This window comes from Ursus arctos, unplaced genomic scaffold (assembly GCF_023065955.2).
Source record: "Ursus arctos isolate Adak ecotype North America unplaced genomic scaffold, UrsArc2.0 scaffold_3, whole genome shotgun sequence".
NCBI lineage: Eukaryota > Metazoa > Chordata > Mammalia > Carnivora > Ursidae > Ursus > Ursus arctos.
The window spans coordinates 5,114,937-5,142,110 of NW_026622985.1; the positions used below are offsets into that span (position 1 = coordinate 5,114,937).

Sequence of the window (27,174 nt, forward strand, 5' to 3'; positions counted from 1 at the left end):
GAATGCCCTTGGAGCCAGGGTTTTGAATTGAAGAGTCACAAGAATAAATATGGGTTTTCTAAGAGGAGCAAGTGTGAGTGCTTAGTAATAATTGGAAGACCGTTTCTGTGCTGTGATCTGCAAATGATATGTTTTCCATCAAGTCATTCGGTTGGATCCAATTATAATTTTTCGTTGCAAAATAAGTCTGTGCGCTCAACGCAAACTTGGGACAACACATTCCCAGCGTTTTCCTCTAGACTCAGCGCAGCCAGTAAAAAAGCTCAACGAAGAATTCAGCCCACGAGCCCAGGAACAGCACAGAGGCACATGTGATGACTGCCCCTTATTGTGGGGACACCTGGGAGTGGCCCGTGCACAGCTCTGCCCGGGGCAGGAGTCATACCACTGGGACCTACGTTTGTTTAAACAACTCCTGCCAGATGCATCTTCCCTTTGTATATGGCTTGGGCCAATATTCCTAAAACTTAAAGAACAACTCCATGTGAAGAGTAAAAAGTCCAGAATCAGACTGCCTGGGGTCGTACCTGCTCACTAAGGGTGACTACGCCCTCGGGCCAGTGACCCGACCGTGTATCAATTTCCTTAGCACACGGAGAGATGCAGGACCTCTCCCCCGCTTAGTGCCTGACTATTGGCAGCCTTCAAAACCTGACAGCTGGTATTGTTAGTTGCCCTGGAGGTTAGTATTCACAACTGCCTGAGGAAGGAGAGAAACGTGATTGATTTGGATACTCTGTATCTAGCTCTGATCCTCTGCCTCTTTCAAGTTTATAGCACCTTTGGAAAGAAACTAAATGTGTCTATGTACATATGTGTGTGATAAGGGGAAAAAACAGAGAGGACTTCGCCTCCTGCACACCTGGGGAGCATCGCAATGGATCATGTGTTATTTCTAAGCCTTTGAATCCTGAAGGCAGTTTTGCTGTGACCAGACAATGTATCTATCAGAGTACCAACATCATGGGACTTGAAATTCTGGGGTGCCTTTGGGAAACGTTGGTGCAGCAGCAGGGATAGATGAGAGGTCGGATAAGTGGATTTCAGGCTGTGTTCGTTAATGGTAGGACCCCACTGAAAGCAGGGTTAGAGCCACAAAGGTCGGAAGGTGCAGCCCCTTCAGGAGAAGGGAGCCCCCCTGTCTTGCCTGCCATCCTCCCTCACCCACCATCCTCTGCCTGGCCGTCCCCAAGTCTGTCTCAGCCCCACTTGACAGCAGATGGTAGGCATGAGGACATTAGAAGTGAGACCTGCAGGGGTCTGTAAGGCATGAGTTTCTGGTCAGGTCGAGGAACTGAGGGTGTGAGGGGCAGCGGAGGGGCTGGAAGAGACAGGGTCCTTCCTTTCTACTAGCTGGTGCCGGCCTAGGGGCCCCAGGACTCTATAACCACAGGAACTCTGTGACCAGCAGCACTTAGAAGCATCTCACACCTTGAGAACCCTAGAACTTTGTGAGAACCTTAGAAACATTTAATACATCCTGGAACCCAGATACTTTATAACTACATTTGCAAAGGAGCATTTAAAAACCACTCCAAAAATACATACATACATACACATACACACACACATACATACATACATACATACATACATACATACAACTCCAGAGCTCGCAGAACGGTATTGCTCCACACCAGAGCTCTGTCCGTGTTCGGCTGCTGAGCCCTTGCCAGGCAGCTGACCCAAATGCAGGTGTGCTGTGAGTGTAGAAGACATAGTCTTTGGGGTGAAGAAAAGAGCTCTTCATGTTAATTACAAAATGATACATAATGATGATAATATTAAGTGGCATAATATAATACACCATATTATATAAGGACGCTTAAGTATTGGGTTAAATGAGGTATACCAATTAAGATGTAATAAAAGCAAAGTTAAAGTACTTAATTAAAATTAATCTCACCTATTTCTCCTATTTTTTTTTTTGGCCACAAGATTTTAAATTATACGTGTGGTTCCTATTTTTAGGGGACACAGTGATTCTAGAACTCGAAATGCCTTAAATACAGGAGCGCTTGTAAATGGGATGTAAAGTTGAACATATATGACTGTCATCAACTGTAGATTTTCCCAAGTTTCTTGCCTTTTGTTTATCAAGTAATTGTTCTGAAAATGCATGAGTCAGTTTGGTTGTCCTCAGCAAATTGAATCACTACCTGAAAAGAACATTTTTCCCCCTCAGACTTCTTTTTTTTTTTTTTTAATTCTGCCATTGGATAAATTACTTAAAGAAACTCGTTTAGCTACATCAGAAAGAGAAATGACCAGAGCACCTGGGTGGCTCAGCCAGTTAAATGTCTGCCTTTGGCTCAGGTTACAATCCCGGGGTCCTGGGATCGAGCCCCGCATCGGGCTCCCTGCTCATTGGGGAGTCTGCTTCTCCCTCTCCCTCTGCCCCTCCCCCTGCTCCTGCTTTCTTTCTCTCAAATAAATAAATAAAATCTTAGAAGAGAGAGAGAGAAATGACCTCACAGGCTTGAATGGGTCAGAATCAGCCCACCCTCTTTTTTCTTTCTCATATAAAATGACAACAAAAAACCAAAACCTATTTATCCGAGGCCTGATTTGACATGACTGCTCCTATGTGTCCTTTTGCCGGAAGCTGGCAAGGCCATGCTGTGAGCTGGGTGGGGGGCTTGGTCACCCTGATGCCCTCGCCCCCTGCCCCTCGTCCGTCACACTGGACGCAGCAGTGGCTGCAAGCTGTGATCTCTGCGGCCACACTCAGTGTGAGAAAATGCTGCTGGTCATGTTTATTCAGCGTGTACAACCCGGTATCAGCATGTCTGCTCTGAGTTTGTTTGCTCTTCGTTTTTCTTGGTCTTAGGCCAAAACAGACTGTCAGCACGAACCCTATCTAAAGACTGGGGTGTATGTAGGGGGTGCAGAAGGTGCCCGGGAGAGGAACATCTGTGCGCGTTTACCTCCAGCTACAGAGAAGCAGACGCTTCTTGCCAGCTCTCACTCCAGGGACGCATTCTCGGGCTCTCCTGCTAAGCCCATAGAACGCTGACCTCCAGGCTCAGGGACGAAGTGCTTCGGACTGGTTTTTGCAGTGACAGAGGAATAGTTACAATCCATGACTAACTCTTTGGGGACAAGTAGATAGCTGTAGGTGAGTAAGGAAAAAGAAGATACCACTCAATCTCTCCCTCGTGCAATTTTACATTGGCCAGCAAAATAGATGCATTGACGTTGGCTTTGGCTTTTGCCAGAAACTCCATTCGTGAGAAGCCCAGGGCCCTGAGCACAGGGACCCCTGCATGGCATCACCAGAGGAGCCAGCAGCAGGAACAAAGTGGTCTCCAGGCCTATAGATGCAGGGGTCAGCAGCCTGGAGAGCAACGTTGGACAGACCCTCCTTCCCAGGCCAGTAGCTCCCATCACATGCCCACTCCATCTCCTTGGGCAGGCAAGGAACCAGGTCCACATTGAAGGATCTGGCCAGAGAGCCACGTGAGGTGCAAGGAGGGTAGAGGTGGCATGGGACCGAGTGACAGCATCTGGGGAATCTGTGTGGTATCGCTGAGGCAGGCGGAGGAAAGGGGGTGCAAGACAGCAGAAGCAGACAGGAGGGATCGGACTCAGTGTAGGGTCCCCAGACTTGAGCAAGAAGGCTTGGACTGCGGAGGGGTGGGGAACAGCTGAGGAGCCTTGAGCCCTTGGGGTTTGGCTACTGATGGCTTTTTAGGGGTCAGCTGAGTCTTGGGTCTGGCTGTGATGAAGATGATGAGGAGCTCACATGAAGGCCTTGTCTCTGCCACCCTTTATGGTGGTCAGGCTGGCAGCCGCTCACTGGGATTGTTAGGCACTGATAACAAAATAAAATTATAAACACAATATACTGTGTGTATCATGCATCATATCACAAAAATGTGAACTACTTTGCAAAACAGAGTTCTCATTCATGGTCAGAAAGAGCCCAAAGGATTGTTTTAAATTTGGCCATTTAAAATATTGCCTCTCTGGGTGCCTGGGTGGCTCAGTCCATGAAGTGTCCAACTCTTGATTTCAGCTCAGGTCATGATCTCAGGGTCCTGGGATCGAGCCCCACGTGGGGTTTCACTCTCAGTGTGGAGTCTGCTTGGGATTCTCCCTCTCCCTCTGCCCCTCCCCCCACTCTCTCTCTCTCTCAGATAAATAAATAAACAAAATCTTTAGAAATATATAAAAAATTGCCTACCGTTCAAGCTGTTTTGTACCAAAATGAGCATACTTCAAGACAAAAAGAGTAAAATACTCACTGTAGTTCATTCATTTCAACAAATCCCAGTGGTTGGTGGTGGTTGTCTGACTGCCCACCCCCCTCGCCCATGGGCATGTGCCGTTTCTAGATCATCCTCTTTCTGTGCGTGTGTCTTCATTTCTTCACGTCACAGGCTGCCTTAAGCATTGATCTGTGTCTCTGCATAGATTCCAGGTTCATCCTATCGACTGATTTCAACGCCCTTTGAAATGAACATGCAGTGTTGCTGGATATTTTGAAATTCCTCCCATAAATTCGATGAACATTGCTGTGTTTCTGTTTTGCTTGCTATAGGATCATTTCCTTAAGGCAAATTACCAAAGGAGACTCGTGAACCAAAGTTCTTACAAAGTTAAAGCGATGCTTCTGCTTCTCGATGTGCGTTTCCATTCCTCTCCGGTGGCAACAAGTGTGAGGGTTTCAGCTTCACCACATTTCATCAGCTTGCAATGACTTGTTCCTAGCTTAACATTTATAAAACAATAGCATTAGTGGGATTTTTATTTTAAATTGGTTTTTAAGTCTCATTAATATCACTCTTCTCATAGAGTGGTGTGGTTTAGCATGCGTTGAAGTAAAAGCAAGTACTTTGAAGCAAAAGTACATGTAGAATTTTGTTTAGCTGGGCTTTAAGCATGTCAAATGAAGATGAAGCATTACAAAAGTACCATTTTCGTTTCAGAATACGATTTTATATAGCACTATGCGTTTTTTTCTCTACCACATATTTTTTAACTATGTAAATTAAATGTATTTAAACCATCACGGTCCATGAAAGAGAAAACCACAACTTCAATAAAACGCATTCAATTACAGTTCAAGCAGCAGCAGTAGGAAAGGCAGCCTTTGCTCCTTTCGGCCCTTGTTAATTGGCCCACATGCACACACAACCGGCCCCTTTTGTCTGGCTTGTCAGAGGACATTAGCTGAGACTAATCTGGAAGCCGCTTCCTGGCTCCCAAAAGGACACAGCCACCAAGTAAGAAAGACTCATTTATCAGAACACAAACTTTGCTACGTAAGTGAGGATTGTGGAAAGCATATTTCATGCATCATTATCTGGGCCTGATTAGCAATGATGGAAATTGGTCTTCAATTTTAACAATCAGCGGAAAAGACCTTCAGCTTTCAGTGAAGATAGACAATTGCCCTCAACATGTCTCTGTTCTCTGTGCAACGAGAACAGAGACAAGAGCCCTTGCAAAGCTGTGTTGAAATTGTTTTGGCATCAGACGTCCTGTGGACGCTATTATCCCAGTGACGCAAATAAGGCGAGTTCCGGCTCCCCTCAGCAGACGGGTTGACATCTTCCTAGATGTCCAGGTGGCGGGGGCCACATTGTGCCTCTGGACACCAGACGTGCCCGGCTCTCCCCCTGGGGTTTGGAGCCCACATGACCTTGGGCGGATCCCTTAGTCTCTCAGCACCTGGTTTCCTATCTGTAAACAACGAGAATATTACCTGTCTTATAAATTGCTTGTAAAGTTCATAATAAGATAATTTGTGCAAAAGCCCTGCATCTGGGGCTTGGCACGTGCAGGCTGCACCTGGAAGAGAGGGACAGTGGGCGGCCCTCCCTGAGAGGTACTTCATCCAGTCTTGGCCCGGGGGGGGGGGGCAGTTATCACTGTCCCTGCTATTGTAATTGTTGCTACCACTCACACACGTGTGTGCATCCACACACACACACACACACATACAAACTGCGTCCCAGCAGCCCCAAGGGCAGCAGGACCCCATGGGTACAGAACTGCATGAACTTGGCTGTGCGTTGTGCCTTCCTCAGGTACTTCCAGAAAAGAGTAAAGAAATAAAGAATGAGAGAAATGAATGCCCTTCCTTTCTCTCTGTTCTTCCCTAGACCTGAAGCTGCTATAACCCCCAGTGGCAATGAAGACCTGTTTTTCACCGGGCAGTTCCAGAAAACCCTTGAGGAACTGGATGAGGAGCTGGACGGTAAGCGTGACCCTCCCTCCTGCCGCAGTATTACGCTGTGTGGCGGTCGACTCCGGGGGGGTTATTTTTTCTGGCCATGAGGGAAAGTTCGGTGGGAGGACCCCAGTTCCGTCTGAAGCAAGCCTGGGCATGAGGCGGGCAGGTGGGCACAGCTCTGGAGACTGCTTTCCATCGGGGCTGCCAACAGTGCTGTGGAGACGTCCGAAAGCTGCTCAGATGCTCTCGATGGCACGGATTTTGCGCATTAGGGATTCTACACTCATTAAGAAAAAGTTCTCCAGTCCCCAGACGACCTTGGGAAACACCGGGTGACCGAGCGAACAGGTTCCCCGACCAAGACTTCCTCCCCGTGCTTGCTGACGTTTGGCCTATCTCGAAGGGCAGTTCAGTGCAAGCTCCCTCAACCATGACCCCGTTTATGGAGGAGCACTTGAGCTTGTACAGATGTGTTTTGGGGAGAGGATACTAAGTGGCCAAAACAGGTGCAGATGATCTCAGTAGACAACCAGGGCATCTCTCAAACAAAGGCACGCAGTGGCAATAATCCAGACATTACATATTGGCCATGCCTTCAAACACAAACCAGGAGGAAAGACTGCAGAGCTGATCCGTAGTCTACTTGCTTGTCGGCCTTCTATCCTCAGAAGATGTGCTGGACACAGGCAAAAAAGCTAAATCGGTCGTCCTGTGTCCCTCTGGCTCTGACCACATAAGCCGTGGCTTCCCTTAGGGCTGATTCTGAGGGGCCCAGAATCAGGCATCTGCTTCCTAAGAAATTAAGGCGTGAGCACATCACCCACGTGGTTTGTGGTGTTTCTGTCAGTTGAAGGTCAAAACCCAAAACTCATCTTCGCGGTCCGCGCTGAGACAGCGTTTCCAGGGGACTCAGATTTACAGACCTAGTTTGTAAACTGAGGATGTTGGCAAAACGTCGTACGTGAATGCCTTAGCTTGAGACATCACGGCTGTGCAAACAGCTCCTCCGTCGAGCCATCGGAATTGAGATATGGGCCCCAGGCATATGGAGATGACAAACTGGATGGCACTTTAAAATGTATGTAAATAACCTACCCAAAAATAACCTCGGGAAAATCAAAGCCAGGGTGTGATTACACGCAGTAATTGGCTTGGGAATCATACCAGTGATGCCAATCTGCGTCTTGTGTTTGTCCTTCTCTGCAGGACTGGAAGAGAGCTCTGAGGCCAGCAGCAGCCTGCGGACCAGCTCCATGAACGGCGTGTCCCCTCACTGCCTGCCGGACACCGCCGGGCCCGAGTGCGATGCCGACACAATCCCGGTCACCTTCATTGGGGAGGTTTTAGATGACCCTGTGGATTCGGGGTTGTTTTTCAATAGGAACAACAATGCTGGCTCTTTTGACCTGGGGGGCATGGCGGGCAAGGGAGTGCCCCCACCCCCTCATCAGGAGGAGCACAGCCAGCAGCACGGAAAGAGGGCAGACGTGGCCGGCTCGCCCGCTCCTCCCCACGACGTCGGGAAAGAAAGCAAACCCACCCCGTCCAACCCCTGTGAGGCTGTGAACCTGAGTAAGGTGGAGCCCAAGGTGACCGCCACTGCTGCGTTTCACACGCACACCCCGGAGGCAAAGCAGAGCAGCGAGGTGCCTGGCTCTGCTCTCGGTGGGAAGACGCAGGCCAGCAGGACGGCGAGTTCACAGCCAGTGAGCGACAAGGAAGACCAGGGTAAGAATAGCGGCTCAGCACCACCATCGTGGTATCAACGGGGCCAGAACCCAGGGGGAAGTTACGGACTTAAATACGGCCTCACGACGTACAAAATTGTCCCTCCGAAATCAGAGATGCGGTGTTACGACAGAGGCGTCTCGCTCTCCACAGGTGCCATTAAGATCGACGAGCTGGGGAATCTGGTGAGTCCCCACACGAGCGGGGGCAGGACCATAGCCCTGTCGCCGTCCACCCTCGACTTGGAAACCCAACCCATTGGAAAAGTCAAAGAATTCTGGAGGTCCAACTCTCTAGAGAAACACTCTGGCCAGCCCACAGAGGGCTCCGCCAAGAGGACCCCCACTCCCGCCATGCCAGCAAAGCCACAGCCTCAAGAAGGCAGACTCAGAGCAGAGCTCACTTTCCCAGACCCCAAAGTGATATCACCTGCACAGCAGTCTGCCCACCGAGAAGAGGGGAGACATTTGCAGGAGGACGGAAGCCGGCCACCTACGGCAGCCCCTTGTCCCATGAAAGTGCCAGCTGCGAACACCATAGAAGTCCCATTTCTCAAGCCTCAGAGAAGAACATCCAGTCAGTACGTGGCCTCTGCCATTGCCAAGCGGATAGGGCCCCAGAAAGCCCGCACCGACGTGGTGAGGCAGCATGGTCGTGCCGAGGAGCCCCGGGAAGGCAGAGCGCCAGAGCTGGCGGGACAACCTCCCGCTAGCAGAGATGGCACAGCCCGCAGCCCATACTCAGACGGGGAAGCCTTGGCGGTAGGAGCCCAGCCCAGAGCGCAGGTCAGCAGCCCTTCTGGAAATCTGTCTGCTCAGGACTGTCCTGCTGGCGTCCACAGAAGTCCCCATGTCCGGCCCGTCACAGCTTCCCAGAGGGATCACGTTTCTGTGACACTTAGAAGCCTCAGTGAAAAGCAAAGCATCAGTAACCCCAGGGCCAGCTCAGCCTCTGCCCCCAAATGCACGCTGGACAATACAAATCCCCCGCCTGCCCGCTCAGGAGATGATCAGACCCCTGGCAGGACCCTGGTGAATGGCTCCAGGTGGGTCCCCATCCACACCGAGCCTCCTTACCCTCTGAGAGGGTCCGGCATGAATAAGCACGCTGGACGGGAGCCCCTAGAACGGGAGGAAAAGCCCAGTTTGTTGTGCGCAGATGGACCTGAGACCGAGGGTCTCAGCATCTTTGGGCCAAAGAAGAAATTCCGACCCGTGGTCCAGAGGCCTGCCCCGAAAGACACATCGCTGCACAGTGCTCTCATGGAAGCCATCCACTCAGCGGGAGGGAAGGACAAGCTTCGAAAGGTGAATGGCCAGACACTCGCCTTTAGGGCCTAGGCACACCTTCCACACCTGTCAGCGCTTAGGGGCTCCCCATGCAGATCCTCAGTGGGCATTGGGCGGGGGCAAGTGGAATAATGAGCTGGATGCTCTGGTTTAATTTCTACCAGGAGTTTCGTCTCCCTGACTTACAGTATTTAGAACCACAAACGAGATTAAAAAAAAAAAAAAAAAACACCAAAAAAATCTAATGTCTTTGCGGCTGTGCCCACTGCCTTTAAGCCCCTGGCTCTCCTGGGGAACAATATCGACAATAAAGTGTCCACATCTGGGCCCACGGGAGCTGAGAGGTGGGTGGATCTTCCCTAACTGGTCCTCGAACGATGGAGTGAGTCAGTAAAGAGTCACGTCTGGCAGCTCATCCTGTCGTCGTTCAGGAACAATTGGGACAGTTCAGGACAGTCCCTCCCTGGCCAGGCTTTCAGCACCAACGCTCCACATTAGGAGCCATCTGCTCCATTTTACAGATGAGGAACTGAGGCAGTGCAGTCAGGAGAGCTGGCCCGAGGCCACACGGCCAGCTCGAGGGGCTCAGGAATCCCATTCAGGTCTGCAAGACTTAAAAGCACATACGGGCTGCGGAAAGCCAGCAGTCATACCAGGAGCCCTCACTCACACCCTTTGCTTGTTAGATGCTCTAAGGCCAATATGCAGTCGTAACTCGCTACCGTTCCCTGGAAGAACCTTCTTCCCTGGAACACGGGGCTGTATAACCCATCCTTGAGCCCTCACCTGATAGGTAGTGCTTCTCCTCTGGGGCTGTCCTACTTAGCATTTCTCCTTCCGGCTGACATGTGTCGACACTCTGAATGTTCTAGATTGCAGAACACCCGTCCGAGGGAGGGCCCAGGAAGCCATGCTACACGGAGACAGCGGGCGAGCGCTCCGCCCTGCTGGCAGCCATCCGAGGGCACAGCGGTGCCTGCAGCCTGCGGAAGGTAAGAGAAGGGCCTTCCGTGGGGGTAGGGCTTCGCACACCAGAACCCGCAGCACCCCACGCGGGTGCCCCAGAAGCCGGGGAGCCCTCCCGTGTCCTAAGAGTCTGTGAAGCCACCCTCTCAGTAGTTCCCCTGGACCACTGAGTCTGGCACAGAGAGGCAGCCCCTGCATGGGAGGGGCCAGGCACCCGGGAGGTGTTCGCCTCCCTTCCTACCTGCCCACCTGGTACGGAACATTTCCCGAGTTCTCAGGTACCCCGTTTGGCTGCAGGGCTGTCCCTCCTCAGGGGCAAAGTTGCTGGTCCTCTGGTGCTGACCAGGCACAGCCTCGGGAGCCCAGGTGGGCTTAAGCTTAGGGACAGGGTGGCGTCCTCCAACTTCCAGTCCCAGAATCCGAGGAACAGCGTGATGGGTGTTTTACTCCCCGACACCTTGTCAGAGTGGCGTGGGTGGCCTCGGGGTCTGTCCCCACTGGCCAAGGCAAGGCAGGAGGTCAGGGAGCTCTCAGGAAGGCACGGCTGCCCCCCGCACCCCACCATCAGTCGCCGGCTGGGGAACTCAGGCAGCAAGCTCGCATACCTCCCAGGCTTGCTGCAGGCTGCGTGAGGCTGTGGGCATGGGGCCCATCCAGAAGACCCTCTGGGACCTTGTCACTGAACCGTGTCATCTTCAGGTGTCGTCCTTCGCCTCTGAGGAGCTGCGGACCTTCCGGGAAGCCGAGCAGTCCTCGGAACCACCAGGACTGCGTGACCTTGGCCTTCAGCCCCCGCCTGCCCTGCCGCCCCCGCCCCTGCCCCCTCCAGCCACCCAGGCTCCCTCCACATCCAGGACAGCGGCCAGGTCCAGCTCAGGCAACCCCGCCGAAGCCAGGCAGGCCCTGATGGACGCCATCCGCTCCGGCACGGGGGCTGCAAGATTGAGAAAGGTGACAGTGAGTGACCACGTGAGCGTTCCTGCGGGGCCAGGGGGAGGTCAGCAAGGAGCCCCACGGCAGTGAGACAGCAGCGGGGAGAGGTGGCTAACAACCCATGTCCCTTACCCCAGGGACCAGAGGAAGATGGCCCTCAACAGGTGGAGGGGTCGGCCCACAGACTAGCTCCTGGGGATGCAGGGGAGTCCACACCACACGTGTAACCCACACGCACTCTGTAGCCCAGCAGGCATCTGTGGGGTGTCCCGCAGTGAGCACATGTGGCCCTCGTGGCCCTCAGCATGGATTGAGGCACTCCCCATAATTGCTATGTTTCTTTTTTGGCTAGCATTATGTTTGAAATGATTGAGCTTGCAGCCACTTGGGCAGGGCGCTCGCTTTCTGGTTGGCAGTTCCTACCCCATGTGGTCTTATGGTGGTCCGAATGTCTGTCACCCTGGTGTTCCCCAAAGCAGTGGGCTGCGTGCCCCCATGGTGGGGTTCCCAGACTCAAGGACTCTTGGGCCCAGGGGCTTCTGGGATCTGTTTCTCTGTCCATGGGCTGATTCTCTGTCCCTGCCCATTTCTGGTGGGTTTGGGGAGTTCTGCTCATGACAGGGAGGCAGGTGACAGGTATTTTCTCCTGAGAGACGATCTCCGGGTTCTCAGTTCCTGTTCTCACACGGACCTCAAGGGCTCAGTACTAAAGTGCACGTGGAAAGTGAATGAGGCTTAGAAAACCTGGCTGGCGTGGCCTTGGTCCCAGAGGACCAGACACAGACAGGGCTCAGAACACAGAGAGCGCTTGGGAGCAGTATCTGCTGCGGGGAGCAGGTGTCCTCGACACAGGGCAGAGCCCCTGGCACCGCCAGGAAGGCTGATCGCTCTCCTGCAGTCCCCGCCCCAGGAGCCTGTGGCAGCAGAGGAGGGGAGAAGACCCCTCCCTGCAGGCAGCAAGCCCAGGGATGTTCTGTGGTGTCACCCAGTGCACACGTGGCCTGACCCCCGACCACCTGGCAGCTCCCCGAGGGGCCACTGTCCCTGCTCACAGACCACCCCCAGGGCTCACGCCTGTGTGACAGTGAGGCATTCCTGGCTGCGTGTGTGTGGCCCTCAGGAGGGACCCCAGATGTCAGCTGGCAGGCCTGATGGCCCAGCTGATCCAGTACCATTCTGAGGTTCTCAGAGTGAAATCCATCTGACATCTCTGTCCTGATTCAGATTTGGGGGCGGGGTGGGACATGAGCCGCAGAGCTGCAATTTTCGAGTGTTTGCCAAATGACTTCACATTCAGATCGGAGCTAATTAGCTGTGTCAGCTGCGCCCGTACTGTATTTCGGGTAATGCTGAACCACAGGCCGTACCTGTTGCTTACATATGCCAGCTCATGGACTGATTTCTGGATCTTTCCAGAATAGCTGTTACCCTGTGCAAGGGTCCTGGGCCCAGAGAGGTAGAAAGCTTGCCGAGGTTGCACGGCTAGAAGGTGGGAGACCATAGCAAGTCTAACCCTCAGTCTCATACCTTTCAGAAAGAAAGGAAAAAAAGCAAGTTTGAGAATTGTGTGAAGGAGCAGGAAGTTGTTCGTGCTGCGAGAAAGGAGGTGGGGAGAGATGCTGGGGACAGTGGGGAGGGGGTTCTGGGACCAGACGGGGCAGGCCAGCGTTGGGGTGGCGCAGCTGGGACCTTGTGCATCTGGACGGGAGCTCGGGAGCAGGGCTGCTGCAGGGGCGGTCCCGTGCCACCAGGTTCTAGCCTAGGCCGAGGCCAGGCTCTTCTCTCTCATGGTCTCTGCTTTCTTTCGGCTGCTTCAAGTGGCATCCAAAGGCCTTCGTGTTGATTGTTTCTTGGATGAGTAGAACTGCTGTGACGTGCCTTATCCATCCTGGGAAGGTCCATGCAGTGCGTGTTTATATGGCCCAGCGAGGTTTTGATGGCCTGTACAGTTTACAAGATGCCCTTGGGCAAAAGTGACCAGGAGGAGTGTGACACAGGGGATCATGTCCCTCTGCTCTCTGTGACCACTCTAGCCAACTGTGCTGCAGTGTGCATGGATGACCTCAGCGCTGAACGTGCAGGACTGGGTCACTGCTCCACCCCCTTGTGCTCTGCATCTCAGAATCACGTAAGACCCGCTGATGGAGGTGGGGCCTTGGAGGGCAGGCACTGGAAGGTCTGTGCCCACCTAAGTATTTTCCCCAAAGCCTGGTTAGTTGGCTCTTCTCTGCTCGGTGTGGACCATGAGGATCTCTGTGGGCTTTGCCACAAATGTGCTCTGGGGTATATATTACGGCAGGTGAATCTTAAATCATTTGCTCTTTTCTTCTTCTTTTTCTTCTGCTTCCTTTTATCTTTTGGGCTGTTAGAGTCGTAGAACCTTGAGGAAAATGTGATAAATGCAGGATTCCGGGGTCCACATAGGGTGGGCCCAGCTCTCTGTGGGCACTCAGTGTATGCAGTTCTCCTTCACCAGCTCCTGGGTGTTCAGTGAGGGCTCCAGGTCGGGTGTGGCCAGGAGGACTTCATGGACCCGAGGGATGGTGCTGGCCCTCCCAGGACTGGCATGAGGGGCCCCCATGCATCAGTCTACTGGCTCCCCTCCTCCAGTTGTCAGTCCAACCTCGTCCTCCTAACTGGGGTGCCCAGGCATTCTGGAAGGACTCGCAGGAAGGCAGGATGGTCAGGGCTAAAACTCCGAGGACGGACAATCGCTCGCCCCCCCAGCCTGTAACATACAAGGTTTGCATTGGCAGGGATGCTACTTACAGTAAAAGACAAAAGGGTCGGTTTGACACATAAGGAATAATTATCTTAAAAATGACTGGCACTGGCATGTGTACCTGGCTCAGTCAGTTAGGCATCTGACTCTTGATCTCCACTCAGGTCTTGATCACAGGATTGTGAGTTCAAGCCCCATGTTGGTCTCCATGCTGGGCGTGGAGCCTTTTTAAAAAAAAAAAATGGCATTTTTCAAAGCATTTAAAAGTACATTTGCCTTCACGGTGTGAACGAGATAATTTCTCTGCCTCTGTATTTGTGGCAATCAAAGAAATTTCCAGCCCCAGGTCAGAGCACTTGCAGTCCCACTCTGTCTGCCAGTCCTTCTTCAGTGGCACCCCTGCTCTGCCTGAGTGCAGGGCTCAGATGCACAGCCCAGCAACCACTTCCTTCCCCAACTCCATCCCGCACTCACAGTAACAGGGAGCCTGTCTGTGTCTGACCGCCTTCAGCGGTCTGTCTTAAATGCGTTCCTTCAGGAGCCTGGAATGAACTCCAAGCACCCTATGCATCTGTGTTTATATTTAAAACATTCACATTTCCAACCATCTACTCTGCAAGCATTTCCTGAGAAACCCCCAGGGTCCAGAGCCTGTGGTCCTGCTCACGACAGAAGAGTGAACGAGGCAGGGTCTGCGCCCTCGTGGGCTCTTACCAGAAAGAGAGGGTGTGGAGTTGGTTGTTGACCGTGGGGCCTTCTCACCAAGTTAGGGACGTGATGAACGCCCTTGTATGTCCTGGCTCTCCTCCAGGCCCACGCTCTGTCGCCTTCCTGGGCGTGGAGGCTGTGGTGTCCATCCCACAGACAGGCAAGCAGGGCACAGACGTCAGACTTACCCCCGGCCTGAACCGGGTGGGCGCTGCTGCTAAGCCTGACTCCACATGGGTGCATCCTCCCAGTGCAGGAATGGACTAATGCTGACCACGCACATGTCATGACACTTGGCCTTGACTGTAGACCCCATGAGACATGATCAGACAGGTGACGCTGTCACCATAAATGTCCAGGAGGCCCCCACGCCAGGACAGAAACCAACAATACCAGCAGACCTCTTTCCTCCAAGCCAAAAGGTGTCGTCCCTGGAGGGTCAGAGAAGCCACGTTCCTGTGGCTGGGAGCTGTGACTTGTGTCAGAACAGGAGACCCAACCTGAGCCAGAATTCCATCACACGCCAAGTTTGGGCTGCTCGTCTGTGACCCTGGAGAAGGTTTGGGTTAAAGTGGACAGGCTCCGAGGTACAGATGGGTCAGCTCCACTGTGCTGCCCCTTGGCGTGTGATCCTTCTACGCTGTTCGGATCTACCAGGTGACCTGTTCTTTCTCTAGGGGGCACATGGGAAAGCCTGTCCTGAGAAGCCACCAATGCAGTGACTCCTGGGGGCCCTCACAAATGCTGCCCCCTGCTCCTGGCACGCTGTGCCCCATGTTTTACCAGCTACCCCCACTCATCCCACATGTGCGTGCGTTAAGTACAAGCCCTCAGAAAGTCCCCCTCAGTTCCTGGGTGGTCAGGACAGCTCCCTTGGTATCAAACCACAGCTCTAATTTCTGGAATCATCAGTGCCACGTGCTTGGTGCTTGCCCCTCCTACCAGACTATACAGCACCGCGCACTGTTCCTGGCACACAGTGGGCACTCAGTACCAGTTACATGGACACGGGACAGAGAGAACAAACTCACCCTTTGCCTGCCGTGTTTGCCAGCTCCCACCTAGGAACCCAGCCCATCCCGCATCCGTGCGCCCATCACTTGTCTACTCCATCATCACTATAACATCTCGCCAAGAATCATCTTCTCCTTTGGAAAATTAGAGGAGTTCTGTGATTCTGTGCGTCCCGTGTCTTCCCTCACTGGTCCCATTTCCAGTCCGCAAAGTGGGCCAACAGCTCGTCAGCGCCCCGGAGCTCATCTGTCCCCTCTGGGAGCCGGGAGCTTACTAGCAAGTCCTGCCGCTCTGACGATTCCTTTCCTTTCCCTGGACACCATTTCCCTGTCACCACTGTCCCTTTCACCTCTTTCCATAGAAACGTCATTCTCCTTGGCAGGCAAGGAAACAAAACGAAACTTGGATATTTTTACAGCTTTCCGGGTTGGCCTCAGACTCTAAGCTTTGTCCCTTCACTGATTTTCTTCTTGTCCAACCAGAACAAAAGAGGATCTTTCAGGAAGCAAAGCTATCCCTTGCCTCAGCCCAGATAGCATTCACTTACTGATGTGGCTTAAATTTGGGTCGATACTAGTGGCCGCCAGTATGGTTTATGATACTGTTGTGGTTAACGGAACCACCAAGCTCGCTGTTGTTGAATTGTTGTCTGAGCCAAATCATTTTAATGCTGTCCTTGTGCAATTTCCATTTTTATATATTACTAAGAAGTTTTCCTTTCCCCTTCTAAATATTGTCTTAATTTTCTGAGAACTTTTCAAATCTGGATTCAACCATTATATTGATATTGGTGGTGGTGAGCATGCCTTCCAGGTCTCCAACCCAGCCATCGATTCAAATATTCACCAGTCCAGGACTCTGGCTCTCTGACACTCAGATTTCGGGGCCCACCAGAAGCAGGCTTGCTGCCAGGAGAGCAGGCGAAGGCCAGCCCCTCCTGGCTTCACCGTCCTGCCCTTGAACTGCCCCAGCAGCCCACGCCCCCATGTACCCTTTGCACCCTGAGAGATTGACCTTAGCAGCAGGGAACTGCTCTCCGAAGGCAGCTTCTCCCAATGTGCCTGGCTTTAGGTGACAGAGGCATGCTGAACTATCTCCTCCCCCACCCCCAAACCTTCATTTGGTTGTCACCCCAACTCGTCCACTGGAAAGCTCCGTGGAAGGAAAGGTGGTGAGGGGTGGTGGTGGTGAGTGAGGCATGTGGCAGACCCCACTGTCTGCTTGCTCTGCTGCAGAGATGCTCTGACACCCCCAGCCCCTGTACAAGGAGGGGCTGGCAAGTGAGGTGCTCCCTGAGACTTGCCCAGACTGCACGCAGAATCAGACTCCAGAATGTGCACTCTCAACTCTGCACACGTACGTAGTGTGTTTTTTAAGTTTTGGTAAACGATATCTTTGTTAAGGGTCATTTTTTTTTTCCATTTTTTTTTAGAGAGAGAGGGCAATTGCTTGTGAGCAGGGGGGAGGGGGAGGGGAAAGGGAGAGAGAATCTCAAGCAGACTCCCCACTGGTCACAGAGCCTGACACGGGGCTCGATCTCACGACCTTGAGATCATAACCTGAGCCAAAACCAAGAGTCGGACACGTAACTGACCGAGCCACCTAGGCACCTCTATTTTTTCCACTTTTATTGAGATATAATTGATAAGAGCACTGTATAAGTTTGGGACATACAGCAGAATGACTTGACATACATATATTATAAAACAATCACTGCTGTAAGTTAACATTCATCATCTCATGTAGATACAAGAAGAAAAAGGTGTTTCCTTTTGTAATGAGAACTTTTAGGATTTACTCTCTAAACAGCTTCCCTCCATGAGTTACAGCGGTGTGAGCTGTAGGCATGACGCTGTGCTTTACATCCCTGGTATTTCTGTATCTTATAACTGGAAGTTTGTACCGTTTGACCACCTTCATCCAGTTTCCCTTCCCTCCACCCCCTGCTTCTCATATTTGATTTTTTGACGATTACACATATAAGTGAGATCATACAGTATTTGTCTTTCCCTGTCTGACTGACTTCACTTAGCATATCTACCCACCCATCTACCCCCTACCCACCCACACAAAGTTTTATTTCTTATGGATTTTCAAAGTAAACTACGAACACCAGTACACCTCGCTCCTAAATAATTTAGTGTGCGTATTATTCGAGGCTCATACTTTTTATGATTGTTTTTGAGATAAAATGTTTGTACAGTGAAATGCACATACCTTAAGGGCAGTATCTGATGAGTTCAAAACCCATTTGTACAGTCCTCACCCCCATTAAGTTTGAGTTTGGTTTTGGATGAGTATTGGGGGAGAATAAAACTGAAATAGTTACTTAAAATTCCCTGTTCTTGGGATTTGTGTGCTTATATACACATATGTACACATTTATGCACATATTTTGGGGTGATTTATGGCTGCTTTCATTATCTGGCTCAAAGGAGGAGTATCACTGGCATGGCTGCGTGTGGGCTGGCTAGAGAAGGGAGAGCCTGGGACAAGCCTGGAGAGAGGACAAGATAGAAGACATGGGGCTAGCCCAGTGCAGGGGACATGGACAAGTCTACGCCTCTGGCAGAGTAATAGGGAAGGGAGTAAAACAAAGCTTTTCAAATATGTTCAACTCTCACCTGTTTGAATCCTTGGGAATGACTGCTTATGGCCAAGATGAAGTTTCAGAGACTGGAATTACCATCCCACCTGAGATAACCAAAAATTCAGATAAAATGTAAGAACCAATGGTTTTTGAAGTCACTGGACAGCAGGCAACAAGGAACAGGGTCCCTGAGAGACAGGAAGCTCCCCAGCCATCGTGCAAGCAGTGGAAATCAGCACTGGCCAGCAGACTTCCTGATTTGGGGAGCAGAGCTGAGAGTCTGGGGTCACCGAGGCAGCTAAGGTGTGCAGCACAGAGCCCCAAACAGCAGGTTGCAGTGTGGAGAGAGAATTCCGGAGGCCTGCAGAGGGTCCCCTGGAATAGTGCAGTGCTGATGGGCACATGCACGTGAGGCCGGGACAGAGCCACGTGGTATGGTAAGAAGCAGCAGCACCTGGAGCTCACACAGCCAGACTGGAAGACTCTGTGTGGCTCTCACGCTCCACAGCACATCTTCACAGCAGCACCCGAAACCATCAAACTGTTTTCACATAATTGCATCCCAGAATAAAGCTCAAGAATGTTTGTAGGAATGCAAAAATATCTAGCACCCAACAAGGTAAAACTGACAGTGTCCAGCATCCAATCAAAGGTGACCATTGTTGCAAAGACACAGGAGGAGATGAAACACTGTGTGCTGAAAACAAATCAATGAAAACCTCCTTGAAATAGACACAGATGTTAAAACTGGCAGATGAGGATATGGAGACAGTTAATATAATTATAGCTAAAGAATCCAAATATTACTATGTATGTTCTGTGACCACAACAGGATTAAATTAGAAATCAATAACAAAATCATCTCTGGAAAATCCCAAATATTTGAAAACTAAATAACATGACTCTTAATCACTCATGGGTCGAAGAAAAAACTCAAAAGGGGAATCGCAAAGTATTTTGAACCAAATGTAAGTTTAAACACAATATAAAGTGTGCTTGCTACTATAAAATCGGTCCTTGGGGGAGAATCCTATAGCACCACATTGCCATATTAGAAAAGAAGAAAGACCACAGATGAATGACCTCACTTCCACCTTAAGAAACTAGAAAAAGAAGCGTAAAAATTAAACCTAGAGTGAGCAGAAGAAAATAAATCATTAAGGTCAGAGCAGAAATCAATGAAATAAAAAAAGAAAAAAGAATAAAGCAAAATCAATTAAACCAACAGCTTACTCTCTCACAAGACCAATAAAGGTGCTCAACCTCTAGCCAGATTTATCAGGGAAAATAAGACAATTTGTCAAGATCAGGAAGATCACTACAGATTCTACAGATAATAAAAGGATAACAAGGCAACATTATGAACAGCTTTATGCAATAGACGAAGTCTTTGAAAGGCACAAAGCTCACTTAAAAGGAAATAGATAACCCGAGTAGCCCTATGTCTATTAAAGTGTGATAACAAGTCAGAAACCTTCCCCCACCCATACACACACACACACACACACACAAAATCAAAGCACTGCCACCAAGCCCAGGTGACTTCACTGGTGAGTTCTATCAAACATATAACATTCACCAAGCAGCACATCCAAATTTTCTATAAGTTTTGTTCAGAATTTCCTGAGGAAGAGAGATGATTCCCCAGCTCATTCTACAAAGACAATATTATCTTAATACCAAATCCAGACAAAGATCTTACAAGGAAAGAAAACTATAGAGCAATAGTCTTCATGAACATAGATGAATAAAAACCTAAATTGAAATTTAGCAAATCAAATTCAACTATATGTAACAAGAATTACATCATATTCAAGTGGGGTTTAGCTCAACAATGCAAAGTTGGGTTGATATTTGAGAAAAAAATTCCTCATATTAACAAACTAAACAAGAAAAAAACCCTATAATCTCAATAGACACATTAAAAGAATTTGGCAATTCAACATCCATTTCTGATAAAAACTTATGTAAAGTAGGTAAAGAAAAAGCGGATAAAAGGCATCAATGGAAAACCCACAGCCAATATCATAGATAATGATGGAAGAGATAATACTTTTCCCTACAATCAGAAACAAAGCAAGAATGTCTGCATTCTATTCAGCATTGTATTAGAGGTGCTAACCATTGTAAGCCAGGGGAGGGAAGGAAGGAAGGAAGGAAGGAAGGAAGGAAGGAAGGAAGGAAGGAAGGAAGGAAGGAAGGAAGGAAGGAAGGAAGGAAGGAAAGGGAAGGAAGGAAGAGGGAAGGAATACATCCCTATTGCAAAGAAAAAAAATAAAGCTCTTTTTACAAACCATATGATAGTCTATGTTAGAAAACACAGTGGAATCTACAGATAGATTCTAAGTTTATAAGTAAGTCTGACAATGTTATAGGATACAGCAACATTACAAATACAGCTGTATTATTAAGTATTAGCAGTGGACAATCAGATATTAGATTTTTTTTAAATAATAATTTTCAAGAACATCAGAAATATTAATACTTAGGGATGAATTTCACCAAAGATGTACATAACCACAAAGCATTGTTGAGAGAATTTCAAGAAGACCTAAATAAATAGGTGGATAGCTCCTGTTTTGAAAACTCAATATGGCTATGCTCCCCAAATTGAATTGTAAATTCAATGTAACCCCAGTCAACATCCCATAGGCTTTCTGTAGAAATTGACAGGCTGTTTCTAAAATTGAGATAGAACTGTGAAGACCTAGAATCGTCAAAACTAAGTTGAAAAGGATTCAAGTCAGTGGACTATCACTTCTTCATTTCAATACTTAGAATAATGCCAAAGTAATTAAGACAGTCTGGTAACTGATAATCAAATAGGTCAGTGGAAGAGACTAGAGAGCCCACAAATAGACCCATTTATTTAGACAACTGATTTTTGACAAAGGTATAGAGGCAATTCAGGAGAAAGGACAGCTGTTGTTGTTTTTTTTTTAAATGGCATTGCAACCATTGGATATTCCAATGCATGATAATTAACTTTGATCCATACCTCACACCATTAATATATCTAAATCTGAAACTGGAAACTATAAAATTTCTAGAAGAAAACATAGAAAATCTTTGTGGCCGTGGCTTAGTCTTGGATTTGAAACCAAAAGCGCAATCCATAAAAGGGCAAATTGATAAATTGGATTTCATAAAAATTAAAACCTTCTGCCCTTCAAAAGAACATACAATTAAGAGAGTGACAATAGAGGCCTCATATGACAACTACATATTGGCAAAGCATTTATTTCATAAAGGACATATATTTAGAATTCATAAAGAAACTGTAAGAAAGCAAACAAATCAATAAATGGGCAAGATATTTGAATAAACACTTAAAGAAGATATACAGATGCAAATAAGCATATGAAAAGATGCTCCACATCTTGATTGGTATTTAAATGCAAGTGAAAACCATAAGATTCCAGCTACTTACCAAAATGGCTACAATTTTAGTAGAAAGTGACAGTACAGAATGCTGTCAAGATGTGGAACAATTGGGACCCTCAAGGCCCGTTAGTGGGAAGGTAAAACGCTGCAATTACTTTGCAGTCTAATTTGGCACTTTCTTTGAGAGTTACACCTGCAGCTACCATGTGGCCCAGCCATCCTGCTCCTCGGTATTTACCCAAGAGAATCGAAACCTGTGTAAATACAAAGACTTGTATTCACATGCAATATACAAAGCAGTTTTATTTGTAATTTCCTCAAACTGGAAACTGTTTAACCTAAGCCTTCATTTTTTTTTAAAGAGTTATTTATTTGAGAGAGAGTGTGTGTGCTCAAGTGGAGGGAGGGGTAGAGGGAGAGAGAGAATCTTGAGCAGACTCTGCGCTGAGCACAGAACCTGATTCAGGGCTCGATCTCACAACCCTGAGATCATAACCTGAGCCGAAATCAAGAGTCAGATGCTTAACCGACTGAGCTACCAGGGTGCCCCTAACCTTAGCCTTTAAAGCCATTGAAATACCTCCTTTGAAATTCTACAAATCAGATTTTCTCCAGTTGGACAGGAGGGTGCAGGGTGAAGCTAAAAGTGGAACTTTGAGCTTGAACATCCAGTGGAATAGGGTCATGCCTGTGCATTCAGTCATTCATGCCACAAATACTGAGCTCTCAGTAGCTTCTGTGCCCAGAGGAGGGAATGAAAGTCCCACGGTTCCTCCTCAAGGAGCCACTCTGCAGCAGTGAGGGACCAGGGAGTCTGGAACACGGTAGCAGACTGGGGTAGCTGACAGAAGTAGGGGTGACTGTATTGGCCCTGATAAGGACTGGGGTCAGGAGAGCCTCTCCCTGGAGATAGTATGAACACTTATTCCCAAAGGACTCAGAGCTTTCCAGCTGGAAAGGTGCATCCCCAATAGAGAAACCCCACATGCAAAGTCTGTCTCAAGGAGGGAAAGACCACAGCAGATCCCAGAAGCCAGGAGGGGTTCAGGAAGGGCAGGGGCCTGGGGGCAGCTGACGGCTATGGCAGAATGGGGGGGACCTGTAGATGTACTATCCACAGCGGGTTCGTACTTTCTTTCCTGAAAAAGAACTGGCAGGAGCAAGTCACTGGAAGTGTTTAAGCATATTTGTGTTCCAGAAATGTTCTCCTTGGGGCTGTGAGTAGAATGGGTATTGATGCAGGAACTCCTGCTAGAAGAGTAATGGCAAGGATGTTCTTGCACTTAGCTCCTCAGCACCCGGATCTGTGTGCCCTGGGCCAACCCCATTGGCTCATCCAGGTCCCCTGAGTAACTGTGGCTCTCTGTCCACTACAGGTGCCCTTGCTCGTGTAAATCATCGAGAAGATCAGATCGTGGCAGAAGCCCACCTGTGAGCCATCCACAGTCACCGCTTGAGGATGCCACGTGGCAGGGGGCATTGGGATTTGGTGAACTTTCTTGTCTATAGGCCAAACTCACACAATTGATTTTTCAGTCCTGCAAAATGGATCCAAGGGAAGGCAAGATGCTGCTCAGCTGTGCGGCTTGTGTGCCAAGGAAACGTGTTTGCCTCTGAATATTTAAAGTTGCCAATAAACTATTCTTGTTGGCAGGTTAATGGGGTTATAAATGCTGGAGCCCAGCACTACACTTAATGATGGTGACCTTAGACTGATTCTAGACCTTTGAGATTTTACCACATAGAGATGGTTAAGACCATTTAGCTGTTTGAAATCTTTTGTATTCTAAGGAAATATGTATAAACCAATTGAAACAATCTGAATGTAATACACCCTGTGATGCTTTGGTAGTGAGAAAGGAGAGAAAGAGGACTTTGTTGAGTAATGAAACCATTAGATTTTTATCCCTCAAAAATGTGGGGTTACAACCTCACGGAGGGTCGCAGACCATGATCTGACCAACTAAGCTTTTAAAAAATCAACGGTTATCACCCAGAATAAAATCACACTTGATGTCTGGACAGGCGTTTCTGATTCTCCGTGGGTGACAGTGACAGAGATCAGAAAGGCATTGGTGTGGACAGTCAGCGCCCCACATCGCTGGTGTCCCCAGCAGGCTGGGAAGTAGAATGAACCCCACCACCCCCAGGAGGGCTGTGTATGGAGCCCGGTGACTTCCCTAAGAACCTTCCGAAATCCTGCACGGGGCCAAGAATGGGGACATTGGGTGTCTGCGTGTCGCCATGATTGGATCGAAACTGTGCGGACATTTCACAGTTTGGGTTCAGTCTGGGCGCATTTGCCCAGCGCATCAGTGGCACCCCTGTATCATACGGAAGGCCATTCTTAGCACCCGGTATTCTGCCCCGGTATTTATAAAGTTTAGACACAGCGCTAGTTTTTCACTTCTCTCTCTAAAGTCTTTTGTTGCGTTGAAAAGAGCTCCTTAAGAGATGAATAGAAATCAAGAGGAGTTCATGAACTAAAATCTCTCTCTTAATGGAACAACAAATATAGTGAGATCATTTTAACATTTCACAGCTGTTTCAGATCGAGGCGTATGTAGAATGGAAACTTCGCTCTGCATTGTCTGAGGAGAGTCGCTCACCTTCCTGGTGCAGCAAGAGCATCAGCCTGTCTTTCTTAAACCACACTGTCTCTATGTGTCTTTCAGTGCCACAAATTAAAAAAAAATGAAATTGTAACCATTGTGTGAATTTCATGACTTTATGCCTTTATCCCAGAGTAGAAAGGAGAGATTCAGTCATTCGATGAATAAATATTCATGACTGCATGCTGTACTCCTCTGGGCAGCAGAAAGCAAAACAAACAAAAATCCCTGTCCTCATGGAGTTATTTACAGGGGCGGAGACAGACCATAAGCAACATAGGTAAGCAAAATATTGAATATATTTACAAGCCAATAGCGCATAGGAGAAAACCAGGAAAAGGGATGTAGAGTGAAATAGGGTAATGAAGAGAGTCCTCAGTGATACAGTGATGTTTGAATAAAACCCTGAAGGAAATGAAAGAGCAGACCATGGGTGGAGGTGTAACTGGCTAGGGAAAGAGCAAGAGCAACGGCCCTGTGGCAGGATCTGCCCAGTGTGTTGGAGGAACCAAGAGGCCAGTGTGAAGCATGGGTGGTCATGCAAAAATACGGAGTTTCCCAGCTTCTGACCCTGTAGTCTTTGCACACAACACAGTGCCACATTTCCCAGAGCCACCTCGCTCCTCAGCCAGAGCAAGAGAGGAGAAGATGCAGTGGGCCCAGAAGTGAGCCTCGAGAATGAGAAAGGTTGTCCAGTTGATTGCACCCCATCCCTGGTTCCTTTTTCTCCTGAGGGAAGGGATCAACTTTATACTAAATTTACTCTTTGTTGAAATTGTGTTCTATCCTGCATTTCCAGCTGCGCTCAAGCCTTGGGTTTTGAGCTGTGGAACGGGGACTGATACAGCCTCCTGGGCTGTGCTATGATCTTTCCACAGTGTTTTCACAACTGTTCTTGGTTGTTCTCACTAAATCTGAGTGGTGGCGAGATGCCATTTTCCAGATGAGGAACAACTCAATCACATGCTTCTCATTCCAGGCTCCCCTCTTCCTCCAGCACTAAATCGAAACTCCTCAGCCTAGAAGGCTCCCTGTGGCCTACGTCCCCTCCCTCCACCTGTTTCCCACATCAGTATGGAACCAGCACCAGGTTGCAGGATGAGAACATGTGGCAATTGTTCATTCTTCCTGCGACCCCCCTGCAAGAAATGCACCCACCACCAACCACCCGTCAGCGGGTACCCCAACCCTGCCCTCAAGACCTTGCTCCTGACATGTGTCTGCTATGCTCAAGCCCTCCTCCCTGCTCCCCTGTAAGCTCTTCTTCCTGTTAGCTCTGCCCTTCCCACACAGTGCTACTCACCTCTGCCTCACCCCTGCCTTTGTGACCACAGCAAGGAGAGCAGACAGCAGGCCTGAAAAGGCTTCTTGGGTCCAGAGCACTTTGCCTGTAGGCCCTGGGAGAACACCTGATTTATAGCTGTTAGCCCAGCATCAATACAGATAGCATCCCCCTTGTCCCCTAATGTCCCCATTTAGATGATAGATTCCATTGTCTCCTGTTGTCCAGTCCAGACACGGTGTTAAGTAGATGCTCAATGACAGAACGAGTGTCACCGGAAGCTGGATTGGACCCCCAACTTTGCTCTGTTCCATCAGGGTTTTTCACCTTTCCTCTCTGTATCACACACTTTACCCCAAAGTGAACCCATATAGATCCTTCCAGACCTCCCACAGGCGGGTGTCTGTCCACCCACGTCCTCCAGTGTGGCTCTCCTTGGACCTCCAGCCACATGGACACATCAGAGCTGCCCCACCTCCAGATTCGGTGTTTCCCCACTTCCTGCAGCCATCAGGTATGTAAGCCTGTGACACCTACCTCATGGCATCTCTTACCACCTTTCAAGAATTCCAGTTTCTTAAAAGTTTAGCTTCTTGGGTGACCTGGGTGGCTCACTTGTTGAAACATCTGACTCTTGATTTTGGCTCCGGTCATGATCTCAGACTTGTGAGATCAAGACCCATCCACGCTGGGTGTGGGTTTCTTACATTTTGTCTTGGCTTGGGCTGCTGTAACAGAATACCATAGACTGGGCATTAAACAACACTGGCTTCTCACAGTTCTAGAGGCTGGAAGACCAAGAGCAAGATGCTGGCAGATCGCATGGTGAGGGGCAGCTGCTCGCTGTGTCCTCGCACTGCAGAGAGAGAGATCACCTCTCTTATAAGGTCACTAATCCCATCATGGGGGCTCCATACCCATGACCTGATTACCCCCCTGCCCAACACCCAAACTACCTGCCAAAGGCCCCCCTCCCAACAAGCAGCTCAGATCCTGGCTGTGTAAGCCATTGGGCTGCTGGGGTGGTCCCCACATCTCCTCCTCAGCTCGGGACATGGCACTGGGGGACAATCACAAGTGACCAGGAATGGTCAGAGTTCTTGTCCCAGATGGGGTGTGTCCTTTAGCACGTGGGCCCACCTCAGGGATCTCCACCTGCCACCCTGCGATAGGGACACAGTAACACTGACCACCCAAAACCTCCATGAGGCTGCGTGAGGTCATATATCAGAGCAAGCAAAATGGGGTCCAAAGCTCAGTGGCTGTGTGGTGAGCACTTGTTTACCACACTTGTTTTAAAAGCAGCATAAGATTCCTCGGGGCCCACACAGCATCCTCGTCCACACGGGGCAGCGGGCAGGGGCTACCTCCTGCCTCCTCTGATGCTCTTGCTCTGTGATTCTTCTCCCCCCCTTCATGCAAAGCAGAGGCACATCAGCAGCCAAGCTCAATAGGCCAAGGTGCCTGGGGCTTCCCAAAAGCTTTCAGGATGCCGTCAAGCAGGGTTCACAGACATCCCCAACTCCCTCCCTACCACCAGACTATCTCATAAAGACTGCTTTCCACATTTGACAGCCGAGGGGCAGCCTCAGGGACATCCAGGAACTTTTCCAGACTCATGTGGCTAGTGTGGGCACAGCTGGGCTCACCCTTACTGTGGTGAACCCCCACATCTGACCCTCTCCTCATTGTCCCCCAGCAGACGATACAGTCATGAAGGAAGTGTCCCTGGTTAAGGAGACTGAGGCATGGAGTGTGTTCTATG

The 27,174-nt window shown here is 49.5% G+C and overlaps 1 protein-coding gene across 6 annotated transcripts in view; it reads left to right on the forward strand.

Moving 5' to 3' along the window:
• The window catches only part of COBL (cordon-bleu WH2 repeat protein), a 263,831-nt gene extending 239,610 nt beyond the window's left edge, over window positions 1-24,221 (forward strand). For 4 of the 6 annotated variants that reach the window (XM_048213125.2, XM_048213123.2, XM_048213124.2 and 1 more), the window contains 5 exons: window positions 6,111-6,205; window positions 7,388-9,216; window positions 10,071-10,190; window positions 10,864-11,115; window positions 22,892-24,221. In XM_048213125.2, coding sequence (XP_048069082.1) covers window positions 6,111-6,205; window positions 7,388-9,216; window positions 10,071-10,190; window positions 10,864-11,115; window positions 22,892-22,909 — 2,314 coding nt within the window. In that variant the 3' untranslated portion in view covers window positions 22,910-24,221. Of the gene's footprint in view, window positions 1-6,110; window positions 6,206-7,387; window positions 9,217-10,070; window positions 10,191-10,863; window positions 11,122-22,891 lie in introns of all 6 variants that reach the window. The other 2 variants (XM_044385241.3, XM_044385246.3) reach the window with 1 other exon arrangement.
• Window positions 24,222-27,174: the final 2,953 nt, after the last annotated feature.